General features: G+C 43.2%; 1 protein-coding gene across 3 annotated transcripts in view; it reads left to right on the top strand.

The window, feature by feature from the left end:
• Window positions 1-15,978, top strand: part of ccser2a (coiled-coil serine-rich protein 2a) — a 46,126-nt gene extending 30,148 nt beyond the window's left edge. The window contains exons 8-12 of one of the 3 annotated variants that reach the window (XM_068568186.1): window positions 18-140; window positions 3,137-3,283; window positions 9,324-9,408; window positions 10,910-10,949; window positions 13,909-14,091. In XM_068568186.1, coding sequence (XP_068424287.1) covers window positions 18-140; window positions 3,137-3,283; window positions 9,324-9,408; window positions 10,910-10,949; window positions 13,909-13,969 — 456 coding nt within the window. In that variant the 3' untranslated portion in view covers window positions 13,970-14,091. Of the gene's footprint in view, window positions 1-17; window positions 141-3,136; window positions 3,284-9,323; window positions 9,409-10,909; window positions 10,950-13,908 lie in introns of all 3 variants that reach the window. The other 2 variants (XM_068568187.1, XM_068568185.1) reach the window with 2 other exon arrangements.
• The last annotated feature ends 3,225 nt before the right edge of the window (window positions 15,979-19,203 follow it).

Here is a 19,203-nt window from a genome sequence, read left to right as displayed (position 1 = left end):
TGTGTGTTTGTTTTCAGTCAGAGGAGCTGATTAAGGAAGTGCAGTTGCTCAGAGAGGAGCTGAGGAGTCGAGACAAAACCATTGCTCAGCTCACATCACAGTGTCAACAGCTACAACAACAACATCAGCTGGAACAAATGGTGAGCTGGTGTGAGCAGGACTGATACCTGTGAAAAGTGTGAAATGGGGACTGTATGGGTGGGTACAACAAACTGAAGGCAATAGTCTGACAAAAGATCTGCACACTGTGATGACAGGTTCCAGCAAATAGGTCTCACGATGCCCGATCAAGAGCTCTGTTGGATCGAAATGTCGCTCTTCAAATTACATTTGTATGCAACTTATTTCTGTTTGATGTTTGATTAGTGAGAATAGAAATGGACGCGAGATCAACGCAGGCAGGATGGACAGCTTGTGCAAATCTGAAATTTACCTCAAAGGTCAACAGACAGCGGCTTCTATTCTTAGGAAGAAGGAAGAGCATGCAATTAGTGTTTGTAATGTACAGAGTGGGCGGACAGAACCATACAACATATTGACAACGTTAGCTAGAATAGTTATAAACATGCAGTCTATGAATAATGTACTTCAGACAAAACCCAGCCAATGTACACACATGCAGACTTCCCTTTTCTCCATGAACTATCTACGAATGACAACCACAGTACTTGCCATACTACTGTCAGGTGATCACAGCTCATACATAGAACATCAACGCAGGTTCATCTCCAGTTGTGTGTTCCAGGATCTAGTCCTGTGATCCTCGAGCATCTACAAACAGGCGCGTACAAGCTCATGTGCTCATGTTTGCTGATTGCTTTCATGTCGCTTTCATGTGCTGCAAACATGTATCGTCTCTTCTGGGAGTTCGCTGCCGTGACACCAATTTTCTGACAGATCTGAGATGGTTAAGCATGCCTAGCCACAGCCTTCCATTTTTCTTTTGTTTACCCGATACCTGATTTAGCCGATTTATTATTTATCCGAAGACAAAGCCGATAAGAAGACACCGGAGTAAACAAGGACAGGAGAAAATATTCTCTAAACTTAATCTGTCAGCGAAGGACTGATGAAAACACACAGTGTGGAAGGCACATGGTACAGAGCCAACATTCAGATTTCTAGTTGTCAGCAAAGACATACTATCGTGCCCTTTATCTCAGGTGAGAGTTCAATTTTGCGCTCGCACGTGCACTCTTGTGCGCGTACCTGCACGGCTGCCAATGCCTACCAATAACCTCCGTTCTGTTGGCTTTTAGCTGCCTGTGTCTCCCCTCTCTAACATTCATTAGTGCCTTGACCAGGCTCTCTTGTTAGCCAAACAACCGTGTGCTTTCGCTGACATTATTCAAATCCCTGCCGTATCGAGAAATACCAAAATGTCAAAGCGAGGCCTGTCCTCCAGCACTCCTCGCCGCATACTATCCCTCCAATTAGAAATAGCACCCGCCCACAGCAGTCTCTTCAACCGAGCACAATACCATCGTAGCCTCACCCACAATAAAAGAGAGTAAGAAAAAGCCGGGACATATTTTCAGATCTCTGCCTGACATTAATGAGTGTAGAGGCAGAACAAGTGAAATTGTCAGGGGGGGGGGGGGGGGGGGGGGGGGTGGAGTAGAAAGAAGATAAGACGGAAACATATTTGCTCTGCTGACTCTGTCTTGGAAGCACTATGTGGGCTACCCGGGTGCGAGGTTAGAGGAATGCTCAAGATGGTTTGTGTTCTCATTTCCTCTGATATCCCTGCAGGACAGGTTTGAACAACGAGGAAGCAAAACAAACACATCAAACTCGGATCCGTTCAATGTGCTGACGAACCCTGAATTTTTAGTTGTGAGAAAATACCAATTAGAGCGACACACTGGTTCAGAGTCTGTGAAGAATGAAGTCATTTGGGTCCTACGATGTCTGGAGGTAGAGAGTCGTATAGGCAGCGAGACCTGCTGCTTGCCCTTCCATTTGGTTGAGAGATGATATTACAGTTGGTTAGGAGTCAGGTGTACAGAGAGACGTGAAGTGTTCCAGAGACTGCAGAGGGGGAACAGTTAACTGAATTGAACACAACGGAGTAATAAGAAAACAATAGAGTCGCTGTGTGTGGCAGGGAGAAGGTGTGCGTGTGGAGGGCTGACAGTAGAGAAAATGAAATAATAGCAGAGAGAAGAGCGTTGCGATCACAGACAGAAAACTGATTTCTCCGTCTGACTTGACAGAATGCAGTTTTGGATGCGGCTTCCACCGCTGTTGAGGCAGACAGCTCATGATTATGCGCTCTTCTGCTGTGAGCTGCATTGAAGTTTTCCCCAAAGCTGCGGAAAAAAGTAGCAATTTCTTGTCAGATTCTGGCATCTACTTTGCAGCCAAGCACAAGTTGCTCTGCTATTTATTCACGCCTAAGAAAAAATATGAGATTCTTACAGAAATGGTTACAAAATGATTTAACACACCTCATTAGTTGCTCTGTCGTTTATTTGTATATTGGATTGCGTTAATTGTTAACCGCAAAGGCTCATAAGTCACATTAGTTAGTTGTTAATATTCACATCAGTTAGTCAGTCAAAGTGGTTTTACGACATGAAAAATTAGGTAATTTTCAGTGGATAAATATCAGTGAGTTTAATTTACTGCAAGACCTTTAACTATTTCCATCCTGGGCTTGATTTTTACTCCAGATTTCCAATCATGCCCCCTATTCATCTGAAGAAGTGGAGATACTGGATGACATTTCATTGCGGCTGCCTGATAATATGTGTTGCTTTTTGTTAAAATGTCACCAGCTCTATTTGTGAATTTAAAAGCAGCCATGTAAAGAACTAGATACTCTGAAAAATACATATGAGTTTTTGTCTGTGAATACATTTCATAGTATCTGATATTTTACAACCGTGTGGGTGGTTTTTCCTGCTATGTTTAAGGCTTTAGGTTAAACATTTAGACAACTGGTGTTGCCAAATGCGAGATATAAAACCTCACAAATGAATCTTTTTTTTACATGCTCTTCAAAGTAAATGAATATATTTTGAAGTATTTGGCCAGCATGACTGTGGAAGTAGAAAAATATGTCAAGTAAAAAGATAATAATTACGATATTCTACGCTTTCTTTTATTGATTTATTTATTCTTGCCCCCTCAGCCTGCTCAGGGATGGCCGGTCAGGTGTCAGTGTCACCACCAGAGGGCGCCCTCTTCACTACGACAGAGCGACAGACAGACGGACAAACGGATGCAGCATCACTATGACAAGGCCACCCAGACGTCCTGCAGACCACCGAGCCACGCTGTGAGTCCAAACATTCACAGCGCTTGCATCGGCTCACTCTCTTTCTGTTTTTTTCTTTTTTTTTGCAAAACAGGATTTCTTAAATCTGACACTGGTTCAGAATAATATGTTTGTTTCACCTCATTTCAACAGTTCATCCCAAGATGCTATTAGATACCAGCCCATCTCAGTTTAACACTCACTTGGTCGGTTTCTCGTCGATTTGCTGCCACGTCTGAATTGTTCAATGACTGCGTCACGTTTCCTCTATGGAATACAAATTACTGGGTGTTCAGTGGGACTGTCTTACGCTCTCATACCCAGATCATTCTCTGAGCCAGGAGTTAGTTGTGAGGCTGGTGTTGATGCTTCGAGTGACTGAGAAAGAGGAGATGAACAGTTGGAGGGTGGGAGGAACAGGAAGAGAGGGATTCATGGAGAGACGGAGAGACAAACTGAGACCAAGAGGTGGAAGATGGATGGATGTGTGTTCAATGTGTTCAGTATCATGCCGCACTAGCATGCTGCGTGGCAGCCAACTATTGATTTAATAGCAGGAGTGCCACAGGGAGGAGGCCGAGTAAACACTCTCCTAATTGACCTGCTCTCAGCTGTCAGTGTGTCATGCACACACGCACACGCACGCACGCACACACACACACACATAGCGACAATAATTGAATTTGAAAAAAAAGAAAGAAAAAGAACAAAACTATTTCCACTGTTATCAGTGTAATTGTAACGGTACATTATCAACATGAGGCTGGGCCTGCTGAAAGATTATTTGCCAAAAGTACATTTTATTGGAGTATGCATGAACTGCAGAGGGGAAACAGAGGAAACAACCAAGCTCACTAACTACAGCCGGTCCCTGCTTACCACAAGAGCATATGGTTTAGCAGTTTCTATGGCAACCATCAAAGCAGGGCTAGTTGTGCTCGACAGGAAGCATCTCCGCGGTGGAAACATCTACCTGTGACCTGCAGCGCCAGCTTTAGAATATCCCACAAAAACACAGTTGAGGCATTTCATTCTATTCTGTCGAGTCTTTTGAGATTTTATTTAATTTCAATGACTTTGTCATCACCGGAGTGGAGACTATTTCCTGCACGGTGCTTTGCAGCACTGTGGGGACAAACACATTATGTCCGTGGCATTTTATTTTTCGGAGCATGCGATTGCTCTTAAAGGTTACCGCTGAGTATTTTGACAAGGTAACAAGAAAAGGGAGCACAGAGTAAACAAATAGCGGAGAGAAAAGGATGTTTTCTCTCTGTTATTCATACTTTTATATTGAATCAAAGCTTTTCGTATCACAATGACAAGTTGAGCACCTACAGTAAGCCCAGGTTCACAGTTTTAGTCAAACAAAGCTTTGCTTTCACCTTGTGTTTTTCACACAATCCTTCAATGTGTTTTTCTGAACCTGTCTCCCTACAGATTCACTTTCTAACCTTTTATCATTTTTTATACAAATAGTATTTTCTTTTTGCCCACTCGCTCATTCCTTTAGTCTGTATTTTACTTTTTAGTACTTCCAAACACCCACACATGCACACACACACACACGTTAGTAATCTGCTGTCATCTTCATTGTTTTTACCTCTTGCTCTTTGAAAGGCCGTTTCCTGTTGTTTTTCGGCTCCTCTGACACTTAAAGTGCCGCTTTATCATATCGCTGGAGTAGCTCTTGCCCTGTGATAGTATTTTTTGAGTGCTAAGCAGAAAAGATCAGCCTAGAGTAATTTTAATGTCAAAAGGACCGCAGCTATAATCTTTTTATAGCTTTAATTCTAATATCTGGTTGCCTTATTTGTAGCCCACAGGCTAATGTGTGCTTCTGGGAGGCCTGGAGATGAGTCCTATAGTTGTTTCAGCAACTTGAACTTGGATTAAGAAGAAATCTTGCTGTGCTTTTAGCGCAGATTACCAGTACAGCAATAGAGTAAGCGTGTGGTCTATGACCCTCGGACATGGCTATTTAAGGGCTTTACTGTTTGTTACAGTTCGTTATTCAAGCAGTTCATATATTCTCTTCTAGAGAGCCATTCATTCCCATCCTTTCTTTTCTGGAACCAACACATGGTGGGCTGTTGCTCAGTAGACTGCTTGTTTGGGATGAACTCATCTCCTCACTTCTTCTCAATCTGTAGGAAGGCTTTGGCATCGTATGCTAACCAACCGCTTTGGGCACGAGCTCCCACAGCTTCCCTTTTGTATCTGCCTACAATCCAATTTTGAGTCCACAAACATGCACAGAAAGAACAAAAAGTCGCACAATATGGCACGAGTATATGTCTGTCAAATTTACAACTCACAGAGAAATAGTGGACGAGCTCGTCGCAGAAAGACGCACACGTAGTGTGGAACTGGAAAACTACGCAAGTGTCACTTGAAAAATAACCTTCTTGAATATCTCCCCAGAGCAATCACAGCATCAGCAATGTTTTTGTCCCCTTTGCTTTTTGCACACAAATAAAACATGAGCAGTATTTTAGTCATTTCAGATGTCGAACAATAGAAAACGGTACATCCATGTTTGTGTGTTTGTGTGTGTGTGTGTGCGTGATCTCTTGTGCGGAGCACGCTCAGTGTGACTGAACAATGGGTTCAGCAGACTGAGGACCAGGGAGCCGACCTTGTTAATAACCCAGATAAACAAACACGCAGATGAGCAGCAGCAGTGAAACAATGGCAATACAATAGGCAATGTTTCATCAGTGGCAGACAGAGAAGATAATTACAGCTACCCGCCTACTCCCTCTTTGCCTTTTAAACATCCTCCAATTCAACTCTTCTTCTGGTCTTTTTTTATCACCCCGACTCTCTCGTTCTGTTTTCTTTCTGTCTTGCATCGGTGATTCTGTTTTCTCTCTCTGTATTTTTCTCTCTATCATCCTTATTTTGACATTGCCTCTCTATTTGTTAGCTCAGTTGTAATTAGATCAATTTGCTGTCACAGTAAGAGACAGAGCGAGAGGAAGTAAGACAGAGAGACACACAGAAAGTGAGAGAGAGACTGGAGACAGGGAAGGGAGAGGCAGGGGGATTGAACAAGCTTAGTGATCAGTGTTAAGCTGTAGGTTGAAAGAACAAGTTTTACCCCCTCTCAGATCCTGACATTACCTCTCCACCCACACTCCCTCCGTCTGCCCTCTTGCATCACAGACACACCGTCACACCTGCACACTCATTAATACACGACGCACAGCAGAGTCATCTCGGACAGGTGAGGATTTAATTGCCAAAGTCTGTGAAGTGAAACGCCGTGGCCAAACCTGAGGTATTAGCTGTAGCCAACCACGAGAAGCTCTGTGTAGTGGATTGAGGGATTAGCATCATGGAGTCCTCTAAATACTATTGTTATATGATGGAAAGGCTGTAAGATCACGGAGAACAACTTTTGACTACTTCACAAAGTTCTGCTTTGGGACTAAGAGATGAAGTAGCTTATTAAAAACCACTAAGAGAGGAGCCTTTATTGAACAGACTACTAGACCATCACTTATATGGTAGTTATTATCTGTCGGTAAGAATGACATTTAAAACTGCTATATTGTATTTGTTATTTTATATTTATTTTTTTGTTCAAATTTGCACTGCAGCTCGTGTCACTGCCAACGCTGCTGTTGGCCCCGAGAGGGCTGCAGGCAGACGCGTGCTCCTTCCACTACCTCGTGAACTTTGCCAAGAGAGTGTCATTCCTATGTGGGTGGTTTGCGGGGGAGGGGCGGCAACCAACCAGAAGAAGTTGTGAGCGTAGCGACAAGGAGGAGAACCCTCGCCAGTTTTCCTTTAATTGGAAAGAGCTGTAACAACTACCAGGTATTGAACCCAGGTACTATGTACTGGTGGGAGAGAAATGAAATACAGTTTGATGGAATATGAAAAACTTTCCTATTTTCACAAGTGCTGTCTCCCTGTCCTTGTAAAGCTCTGCCAGCCCTTCATTGGAGAGTCTTCTCAGTGATGGAAAACTGAAAAATTGACAGGCTACGCTGCCACGGAGGTCTAATAACGCTGCCAGACACTGTCAGAAACATTTTAGAGCCCTCCAACGGATCCTCTTGTTCTCATCGTCCGAGGTTTTCCTCCCTGCAAAGAAAGCCTCGACGGGAAGCATCGCCAAGACCTCCCGCGGAAGCAGTTGTTGGTGTTTAAGGAAGGACATGGATGAGTACAGATCAGGGAAACTCATTCCTCCCCCTCTTGTAGACGCACCAGGGGGGCTCTGAGATAACTTGGGCTAGATCTGCTGGAAAGTTGCTGCTTTCCCCTCCTCGTCTTTTATCTGTCTCTTTTCTATAAGGGAGTCCTGTTTGCACGGCGGCCCTCTCCACTGCTGAGGGAAGAAGGGATACGGTTTTAGTCTGTCTGCTTAACGTGATGGCTACGCTTCCCCTTCACTTTGCTCTCCTGATGGAAGCCTGGGGTCTTTGAATTGCTTATCCTGGGTGAATTTCTCTCTATAAAAGGGTGTGTCTTCTTTTAGGTCCATGTTTGTGCATAGCATGTGTGTGCTGGTTTCAACAAAATGTTCAGATAACAAAAGGAACATTTTACAAATGTAGATAGTAAAACATATAGGCACCAAATGGGGTAAAAGACAAGTCTGACATATATTATTTATGCAGAACATTCACAAGCACCCTTTCAATGTTTTCAGCCGTCACATTGTGCCTCAGTTAGATCAGATTGTTGGACCTCTGAGACTAATTCTACTACAAGTGTAAACTTATCATCCTTGCAGATTGTCTTCACCCAAGACCGATGTATACGAAAGACAATCTGCAAAGTATCTTCATCATATTCAGTAGACATACTCGTTTCCCAGCTTTTAAACTTGTCTTGTCAATTTTATAAGTGATAGGGGGAAAGTTTGTCCTTTTCAGTGTCACCTTGTTTTTTGCACTGCCTGAGATGGAGTGCTCTTCTTCAATGGATTGTAGTCTTGGCACTGGGGATGGTATTTAATGGATTCGACTATATTCATGGATAAACAATGACACAGTAGGAGGAAGAAATGGTTTTCAGGTGGCCCGGGGAGAAACAACATGAAGACGATTGGAAGTCTCCAGGTAGCAAATGTTGGACAATATGTCTAATGGGTAAAACAATGTGTGGAAATAATCTCCCGGGTTTGAGCTATTACACACATTATGGTGACAAAAGGAATGGAGAGCAATGATTTGCTTCATTGTCATATTTGTGTGTTGGATACAACAGTAGATTAATAATGTGGTGGATAACTTAAGTGCTGACAGTACTCTCTCTTTTGTGTGAGTGTGTGTGTGTGTGTGTGTGTGTGTGTGTGTGTGTGTGTGTGTGTGTGTGTGTGTGTGTGTGTGTGTGTGTGTGTGTGTGTGTGTGTGGAAACATTTCTGCATATATTGAGAGAAAATGAAGACTGGGACCAAAATGTTGTCCATTGAAATACATTTGTGAGTTGAAGTGTGCACCCAAACATTGTTCAAATCACTGAACTATATTTTGAATTTGAGTAGAGATCCCAAAGTGTCCATTGACGCCAAATAGGACTCAATTGTGGGCAAATGGCTACCGAATTACCTTAATTTGGTGCAATAGTGCTGCCATAAAAGAAATGGATCCTGAGTTGAATATTCACTAATATATTCTGCATGTATGTAGCTTCAGTGAACAGTTGGATCAAGCAGATGCATAATATTGGCAGTTTGCTGTATGATAGTCAGCCAGTTTGGGATAAGAGTACTTTTCCTACAAAAAAAAGCTACTTAAGAGTAAATGAAAGAGGAAGACTTGCTGTTAACACTAATATTTATTAACATTAAAACTGAAATGTATTTTTTATTTTAATTTTAAGAACTTTGCAGCAAATCCACGGACCCGGTGTTTAAGTCTCTGTGCCGGTACAGCACGTGTGCCAATGTGCCTGCGTTTGTTTGTGTGCTGCGTAAATTAGGCTTTCCACACTCATTAACTGCCAGTGTGTGTTTTCTATGTTAGCATGCTTCTGTGTGCGTGTATGTGTGTGTGTTCTGGTACGTCATACGCCTTTTGTGCTTTGTGTTTCTCTGTGCAGGGTGCGCTGCCCACGCCCTTGCTGTCCACGTGGCAGGCACAGCACCAGGGCTTGACCCGCACCAGCATGCCCCAGCGCAGACAGAGTGAGTCACTAACATCCTTTGCAGCCTCCTTTCCATCTTTTCATCACGCAACAAGTCCTTCCGTCTGTGAATAGCCTGATTTTATCTCCAATTAAAATCCTCAGTACTCCTGAAATCTCTTCGTTTCAGTGAGTTGAACTGTTTTTTCATTGCCCAATAACAGGATTATTTGTCCTATATGTCTCTTTTTCAGATTAATTTCCTTGTTAGTTTTCCTGACTTATTGACCCGTTACCAATTAATTTTCTTGCATCCTTTTCCCTGTGCTGCCTATTTATAGCTTCAGTTCTCCAGTTCCCCTTGAACTGTGTGTAATCAGAAATCATCTTACTTTCTAAAACCTACACCCCTAAACTTTTTGTAAAACTAATATATCTACCATAATTTATAATAGTATAAACTGCAAACTCATTATATAATTGGTTCCCTCACAGATGATACATGACCATAACATGGTCTTTGAATGCTTTATAGTAACAATATTTCTGGAGACTAAAACAGTGTGACTTTATTACGAAAGACGGGACCAGCTAATGAAAGCACAGTCACAAAATCATTGAATCCCACAACAAAGCTATTGTGTAATGCTGTGCTGATGAGGTAGCAAGTAGAAGAGGCAGGGGAGGACAATGGGTAAATAGATTGCAGAAATACACATATGTGCGAGAGCAAAAGAATAAATAAAAAGAGACAAAAGAAGAACCCACGCTGTGTTCCTTTTGATCTATCCCCATGGGGTTCCGCTTTGTATCCAGGGGGAAGGTGATAAAAATGTGGCACAGGTGTATTTTCTTTGAGTGCATCTCAGGTTATTACTATCTCAAGTGTCCTCGTGTTTATAGACCATTTCAACAAATATGTGAGTACAGCCCAGCATTCAGTCAAAGGGCTTTTGTCCTCCCACCCGTAGGTTGCATGGTCTAATTAAAAATGAAAGACGGCATATCAAAAGATCATCTGTACGGTTGAAACATCTGAAAAACATCTGAAAAACAGAAGGAGGAAAGAGGAAATGTCACTGAAACACAGCAGAATATAGTCGGTCTACAGTTAAATTCGGATATGAGATGCTAAACATCAGATTTGATGAATTACGCTCCCACTTGGAGCTCTCGCTGCGATTAAACCAGCAAAGAGTTATTGCCAGTAATGCGGCTCTTTAGGACAATTAGAGAAGGAACTGGACTCTTCACCCAGGTTGTGCTGAATGAGATGCAGTAATTATATTTTTGCATTAAATGTGTTTGTTTGTTGAACTAATGTGTGGCATTTTCTTGCGAGCATGTACTGGGTGTTAACTCTGTATTTAAAATGTATTTCTTATATATCTGGTCCCACTAGCCTCTCTCTTCTACGTCTCACTCCACCCTAGCTCTCTGTCTTTTAACCCTTTTATCCTCCTCTCCTCATCTCTAATCTCTGTCACTCAAACAATGAAATTAAATCGTCCATGTTCTCTCTGTTCTGCCTCTGCCTCCCCACACATAATGCTTATGACAAGGAGTGGAGCACCTTGTGCAGTACTTCACTGACACGGCGCGGTACAGTAACGTTTCTTTAACATGCGGTTGACATGCCGCGCTCACCTCCTGCACGCTGGGCTGTGATTTGTCGCCAAGAGGCCCGGACTGAAGCATGCCCTTCTACATCTGCGTCTGCATGCTTTGAGTTACATTTTTCCTTGTTTTGGAGTTTGGATTTCGTGCTTGGAACCTTGGTCTGCTCTTCTAAAATAAGCCTTTTCAGTTTTGATATGTGTGTTTTTTGTTCACACTTCACTTATCTGTTTTCTGTTCCTTTTTGAGTTGCTCCATCCCATCAAATGAAGTATATACGAACTGTTACGCATGCATGAGTGAATCTCTCTGTGTGGTTTTGTTTTTCTATATTTTATTCATTAAACATTCTCGATGCTTACCTTTTTAAAGGATTTGAATGGTGTATTGAAAGGAATAACATGAAAGAAAACCCCTGTCTTATGGGACGGGAATCATATCAGCTCGGCCCTGAACAATCGCCTTCATTCTAACTCCACTATCAAAGCAGTTAAGCACAGCAAGCGACGGACAAATCAAAGTAACCACACATCCTCTGCTCTCACACGATTTCCACTTCTGCAAATCCAACACGATCCAAATCTCCATTCTCGCAACCCTCTCTATTAAATGATACAGCAAACTGTCATCCAGCTTTGAAAGGGAGTGCCACCATATTGCCTCTCCGATCTGCAATCACATTGTCTTCCGACAGACATAACGGGGATCATTTACGCCCTTATTCAAATCCTTGCATGTTGCTTTTCCCCACAGGAAAAGACACAGACATTTTTCACGGTGAGAGAAGCGGTGAGGTGAGATCGGTAATGTTGGGCCCTGACATCGTTCAGGTGCTTCAAATGGTCTTTTTTTTTTTGTTTGGTTATGGAGAACATTTTCTATTCAAAGTGATAGCCATTATCACTGAGATAATATATTGGCAGTGCAGTGAAGAGATCAAGTGAATACTGCTAATTATTAATACCTGTAGGAGACAGCTGTAAATGGCAATCGTTAATTAACCATGACCCTATAGATACTGCAAGTTGCTAGCACTGTTGGAGATTTCTTCCAATTAAATGTATCATATATTCTTATCACAACGGACATTTCAGTTGGTATTTTTCACCATAAACCACAGTGTCAAAACTGAAAGCTAGTACATGTATCTGTAACGATGATGTATGATTTATTGAGGTGACTACGTTGGCGACACCTGTCTTTTGTTGCTTAGAAGCATTTTATGTTGAACTATGGGACTCCGTAGGGAGTCCTCACTCTGACCGGATCACAATAGGAGCTGCACTGTATGTCGAAGCTTTAAAAAAAAAAAAAAAGGGAAGAAAACATAATAACATGCTCGCCATGTGAGTGACAGATTAATCTGAGCTATTGTAAGCAGCAACGCATTCATCTCGTAAGTTTTTAAATGGCAAGCTTTGACATCTAGAAACAGGATTTTCTTGCTTGAAACAAAACTGACACTGAGAAGTGGACACGGGTTTCGTGACGGGCTCAAGGACGCATTGTGGCAGGGGACCAGGAGATGGAGCTGTGGCCTCGGACATCCCACTGCAATATAAATGACCGTGGGTAGGAGCGGCCTCAGCAGCTTGACCTGCACAGCAATATATTCACATCCTCTGAGATCTTTCTACTTTCAACTCGCAGAGGGGATGCTTCTGCTGAAACCCAGTTCATGCTTTTCAGCCGCTTGAGATGGTTCCAGGTGGATTTAGATTATTTTGGTTCTGCTCCAAGGACATTGATGGAAAAGTCAGTCCTCTGATTTCTGATGGCTCAAAGAATCAGTCTCAAACTAAGGCGGCTAACATAACATAACACGCGGTATTTATTTTTATAGACGCTGAGGTTATAAACTATTCAGACAATGTACTGATGTACTATATCAAATATGCATATATACTTCAGTATTGACTATTTGTGAACTGAGCAACTCTGCTCTTGCTGGTAGTTTTATTGACTAATAAACACTGTTGGCCATATATTCTGCTTATCTTGAAATGTGGTGCAGAATAGTTGTAAACAAGGTTACAGTATCTTATGGGACTATACATCATCCATATAGCATATAGTGTTACCTTCTTGTAATAACAAAATTGCTATTGTTCCTTTTTCTTTCTTTTTTTAAGTGGACCCGTGATGTAGAAATCTGTGATATCTTCAAGCGAAAACAAACAAAGCATGCTCAGCAAGCGGACGGATATATCATCAACACTTGTTCCAATCCAAAAGAAATGCTAACTCTCTGTTAAGTCATAATTAGTTTTTGTTTGTGTCAGAGAACCGTTAACTCAACGCGTCATGCTGGGTAATTAGCAGCTCTCTAACACGCAAAAGAGAAAGTGGAACATAAGCGCCGGGCTGTTATCGAATTACATTGTACAGGTGCTCGTGATTTAGTGTTTGTGCCTAGTGTGTCCCCTTGTGGAGGACAACACCGTGGTTGGTCTAAATTTCATGTGGTTAACGACTCAGCACGTTCTTACACGGGCAGCGGGTATCGTAGCTCCGTTTGAACATTTCTGAAGCCGCTCTGCAGCAGCGATAACAAAATGAGTCAAAGACTTCATAGATCCTCGGCACGCACACGGCAAGGTTATTCCTCTGCTTGTTTTGAAGTGCTGAATCAGGGCTTCCTCTGTGACTTTGCCTCTTCCATTCTAGGAATGGTTCAGCGACTTGCTGTGGAAACAAGCTGTGATAGTAAAGAGTAAACAAACTGTTTCGCTTTTTTGATTCAGAATTTTCTTTGCAGCAGCAACATATTCAAAAGCCTGGCTCCCACTGGGATCAGAGACCCCACAAAATTCAGCCAATCCTGAAACATGACAAAACAACAACTCTGTTTTCATTTCACTCTGACTGATACATTACTATTTCATACCCATTTAGCAAAAGATGTTATTGATATCTTTCCTTTTTTTTTTTTTTTTTTTTGCAGCCTCAAGTACTACAGCCTTTCAAACCCTGCCTCAACGAGCACCTCCACCAGGGAAGACTAGTAAAAACTCCCCCCACCGAGGGCCACAGTGACCTCACAAGGCCTAGATCGGCGGAAGGAACGCGCGTGGACACTGAACGTCCTCTTGAAGACCTTATGGCGGACGTGTCCGGGCCAGCAAACCCCGACGAGCTGAGTCATCTCAGCACCCACCTGCGCCGCCCCGGCTGTGGGGCTCCTCGGGGGGTAACTGCCAGAGACGGTCCGACATCAGCGATTCAGTCTGCAGCGCCGCATGAACCGAAAGCCCCCGCTGTGATCGCGCAGAGCTTTGTCACTCCTAAATCTGCTGGTTCGCCTAGCCCTCGCATGCTGCAGCCTCCGCGCCTCCACAAGCGCGTGTCTCTCGCTCCACTCAAGCCAGGGGGCACTGGCGGCTTTGCCTCTCTTAAGCCGGGGTGTTCCTTAAGGCCTCTGGCTGACCGGACCAAGCAGCTGCCCCCTCCGTCTCGAGGCCTTCCCTGCTTTAGCACCGGCCCCCGGGTTCGGGCTCCGAGTCCACCTCGCACTTCACTGCTTCAGCCTCGCAGAGCATCACAGCCTAGCAGGGATCTATGGGGCTCCAATTCAGACCCGGAGGAGCCTCATCGGGGGACACTCAAAGACCCCGGGTCAGCTAAGATCCTGATCCCTTTGAGTCGCTCATGCCTCCCCAAGCCAAAGATTCCCTGAGGAGCTGAAACCCATCCATCAAAACTTAAAACCGGAATCACTCTGACATTGATTTTTTATCCCCTTCTCTCCCCCTGCTATAACAACAGTGTAACCGTTTCACCTTTTGAGTTTTAAAGGAACACTGAGCTCATTAATCCATATGGACCATCCAGGGACTGCCCGCGTCCCTTTTGCCTGTTTTTAAATTAGCATCTTCAACTCCAGCCTGAAATATATTTCAGTAAGTGGCCAGATCTAATCGTCAAAACCATTCATAGCTGTATATGACAGTTTTCAGATTAACGGGAATTCGTGGAAGAAGAAATGTCAAGTTTACATGCCCCGCACATGAATGCTGCCGATGCACAGAAAGAGTGTTACCATTCAGAAAAGTCTGCTTTTATCTTGTAGTAGCCACAGGTTGTTATCAAATTCAAAGGTTTTGGTTCACTTGGCCTCACACCACTGTGCCCCCTGCCACGCTGCTGCGTTTTAAACATGGAGGTGATATGAATGTGACCTTTGCAGTGTAATAGAAGACCCAGGGGAAATGGAGGGAAAGGAAGAAATACATCAAAATAACAGCAAGTGTGTGTGTGTAAGTGAGAGATGAGACATGGGGTGATGTGCATACTGTTTCTAGTTCAGTTTGCTATATACATCCTGAGTGAACCTCTTAACCTGCACGTATTAGCAAATGGGGTCTCAAAACTTCTGAGTAAATGCAGCTCAGTTGGAACTATAAGGCCATAAAAGAATAATACCATGCTGCTGGTGGGGATATGATTAGAGAAACATTATGGAAGTGAGGAATTAGGTTTTATAATAAAGCTGAAAAGAGCAGCGTAAAAAAGCACTCACGCGCTTAGGTCTGCACACGCACACTGTCGGCTCACTCATATCCACCCACAAACACACACACACACACGCTGAAAAGTGTCTGTTATTTCATGACTCCTTTGTGTATTTGTGGACAGAAAATAGCAAAGAAAGAACAGGAAGAATGTTGTGCGATGAGAGCGAGGAGGCAACAAAGAGGAGTAATGGCGCTAATTTAATATCTTAATCTCATTATTTATACAACACAAAACATCTGCCCGTCATGTAAGGAAATGCCACTTGTAATAGTGTTAATCCATTTATTGTGAACATGTTGAAAATGTTTTAGTGAAGAAACTTACAAACTATAATGTCTCCTCAGTAATTTGGTGTAAGACAATTTGAGTTAAACTTGATTAAATAACTTGTTGTGCGATGCACACTGACTTCTTTCAACTGTCTCCCTCCCTGACCCACGCAAAGAAGCATCAGCTAACGGGAGCTCGTTAGATGTGTGTGTGTGCGTGTGTGTGTGTGTGTGTGTGTGTATTTAAGTGTTTGAGCAGTCCCCCCTCCCAACCCTTCTCTGCTTGTCTCGCTCTCCTGCACATCTCTTTGGGAACATCAAAGGTATTAGTACGTTATTTTCAGGTAGGCAGCCTTTGGGGCTTTAGTGGTGTTTCTTGTGGGAGCTTCTGAGAATTGTGTTTATCTCTCCTTTTGTGGAGCCTTTTTTTTTTTTTTGCAGTCAAACGCTCCCAAAATGTCCCCGACCGGAGAGCAGCAGTGTGTTAAAAAGGCCTTCTGACAGCAACTCTGCTCTCTTCTCTGTCACACCGCGTGACCGCTTGGTGTACGCCTCTGGCACTGTCCGGTCTACTGCGTCCAATAATGCACCCTACATAGACGGAGTGAGACGGAGAGAGAGAGTGACACACGGACACATCACACGCATACACATCCGGACACACAAGTTACATAGACGCACATGCACAGCAACTCTGACAAAACTCAAAGAGACACAAAACTCTGAGGGAACACACACGCACACACATCAGTTCACACTTCCCAGTAGCCAAATAAGTATGCCCACACACACACACACGCACACAAACACACACACCCATGTACTTTGAATTCGGTTGCAAAGTGCTTAGAAGTGTGTTGCGTTGTTTGGGTAGCTCTCACACAAAATGAGCTCTCCAAGTGCACATTGATCCATCTGTTCACTGTAGCCAAAAAAAAAAAATGGTGGTCGGCCCGAGATTACCCAGGAAATGGGGGAGAGGCTGGAAATGTGGATGTATGCGGCTGATAAAACGTGTTTACCTGTTGGACGGTTCAACGCTGCGCCAAACCGGCCAAGCAGTGAACACCGCTGTGTGAAGCCAAGAAAAACCCATTTCTTTTAATGAAAACAGACGAAACGCTCCATACGGGGGAAGGAGAAAGATGCAGAGGGAGAGACAAGAAGACGGAGGAGGTGGAGAGAGCAAAGAATAATAGATGTGGAGATGAAATAGTGAAGGGGCTATGAGCTGGAGAGGCTTTCTTTTTTTTTTTCCTGGCAAACTTTTCTGCGTTTGTCTATACAATATCTCCCGGGTGTGTACAAGAGAGGAGAGGGAGACACGATACATAGCATGTTTGTTTGTGTGCATTGTCCAGAGAATAACCCGATCCCCTCACCTGTGTCCCTCACGGTTTAGCGATGCCAAACAGGAAATCAATGTTGGTGTGTGTGTGTGTGTGCACGCGTCTCCCGACACTTCTCACTGCCAGTGTTTCTCTCGGAAGTGAGAGTGCGTGAGAGAGAGAGGGGGAGAGAGAGAGAGAGAGAGAGAGATGTGTGTGTGCCCACAGGCCAAAGTCAAACCCGTGCCAGAGAAAGCGGGGCAGCGACATCCTTCTCTCCCTGTGCTGTATTCCCATATCTCCAAATCAATGTCCCTGCTCAGTTTAGCAGTCAAGCCAATCAGTCTTGCTAGCTATGCAATGACAAAACCACAACTGGGCTCTCTGTAGCAACTCGGATCAATTGTATTGCAGGCTCTGGATCCGCTTTATTCTACGATAAGACTCTCAAATTATTAGGCTGCATTGCACAACAGGAAAAAAAGGGCCCTGTTGTTCAATAATTTCCCTCTGAATGGCCTAGGGCTGCATTTTGGCACCGAGCGCACATTATCTATCTCTGAAGATGTTTTCATGCAATATAAGGAAGATGCACAGCGACCGAGACTCATTACTTGACTTGGAGCAGATATTTAGAATATATAGTGGAGTTACTGCAAAAATAACGAGGCATATTTGCGGCTTTAGGCTCGATTTGGTTTTACTGCCTGTTTTGGTTCACTGAAATCAATGTCATTTACATTGTTTTAAGTCAGACAAATCTGCTGTACACTACCTGCCTAAAGAGGCAAATACAATAGTGAAAGCTTACTTGAGCAAAACATAACAAATATTGGACTGTTTTATTCCCAAAAAAATAATGATGTGGACACAAACATAACTCCAAATGAATGCTCTTGTATTTTCTGAATGAGTAAATTCTGTCAGCTGCGGTTTGCTCACACATTTTCCATATCAACTTCATAAGGGGGTAATATTTCTGGCTTCCCAGCAGGTTTCTACCACTTCTGAGTAGTAGTAGTGTGAGGAGCATATGTTTATAGCCACCTCAGCTCCTGGTGATTACTTTAATTAAAGTTAACTAATTTAATTTGGTGGTTCAGTCTATTCGATGTCCCAGCAGTAACAGACGAGGTACAGTCCATCGATGTAGCAGTTTCAAATCCACTACTCGAGTCTTAGCCATTGTCATTTTCCTTATAGCTGAAGTTTAACCTCGAAGTGAAAAGATAAAGCAAACCCTGAAGAGTAGCTAATCATATTTTCCTTCCGTACTCTGCGAGGTCACAGTGTTCGTCATTGCATAGTCTCCATCATGTCTCCAGCACACTGTGCAATATTGTTTAAGCCAAAAACATGAGGCAGCACGACATGTTTCCAGCTACCTTTTTATGCAAATGACAAAAAGCAAATTAATCTTTTTGAAAATTCTGATCTGAAGCACTTTAAATGCCATTTAGTTTTTTAAAGCTGAATGAGCGTTAAACTGGACTTTATTTTCTTATTTCCCAGTGTGTCTCCGTTTGCAAAGGCATTGTTTCTACGAAGCCATGTGAGCCTCAAGGCCGAGCCAAAAATATGGTGGTGTATCAACTAATCGAGTGTTGTCACATTTTCCCATGTTTCCATACAATGTCGCGTCCATCAACATAGCGTGCGTGTCTGACCTCCAAATGACCTTGAATGCTTAACTGTAGGTCAATAGCAAAATGTTAAACGTCGATAAGAGGCCACAGGTGAAATCTCTGGTAATATGGTGGAAGGCACTTCTTTGACATTCATCGCTCGTCATTGATCTGGATCTGGAGCCTCGCCAACTCCTACACACACAAACATAAAGCTGCTGACCTCGAGGTGAAAAGTGAGAACCTCATTCTCTGTTTCCTTTACTGGTTTTCACTGCCCACTGGTTGTATTTCTGTGGAAATAAACGATCATAAAAACATTCGGTTTGGTCTGATGCTTTTGTTATTTTCAGAATATGCATCACCCTTTTTTTTAAATACATCTTTTCAAACTTCGAAGGAGGACGAAGCCCTGGCATAAGTAGCACAGGGGTACTTTTTTACGGAAAATTTAAGCAACTTTCCGACCCCAAAGTGACTGCTTTCAGGACTTAAAGCAAAA

The sequence above is a fragment of the Clinocottus analis genome, unplaced genomic scaffold, assembly GCF_023055335.1.
Source record: "Clinocottus analis isolate CAN_PGR_092001 unplaced genomic scaffold, fCliAna1.0.p SCAF_8, whole genome shotgun sequence".
Classification (NCBI taxonomy): Eukaryota; Metazoa; Chordata; class Actinopteri; order Perciformes; family Cottidae; genus Clinocottus; species Clinocottus analis.
This window is presented reverse-complemented; position numbering and strand designations above follow the sequence as displayed.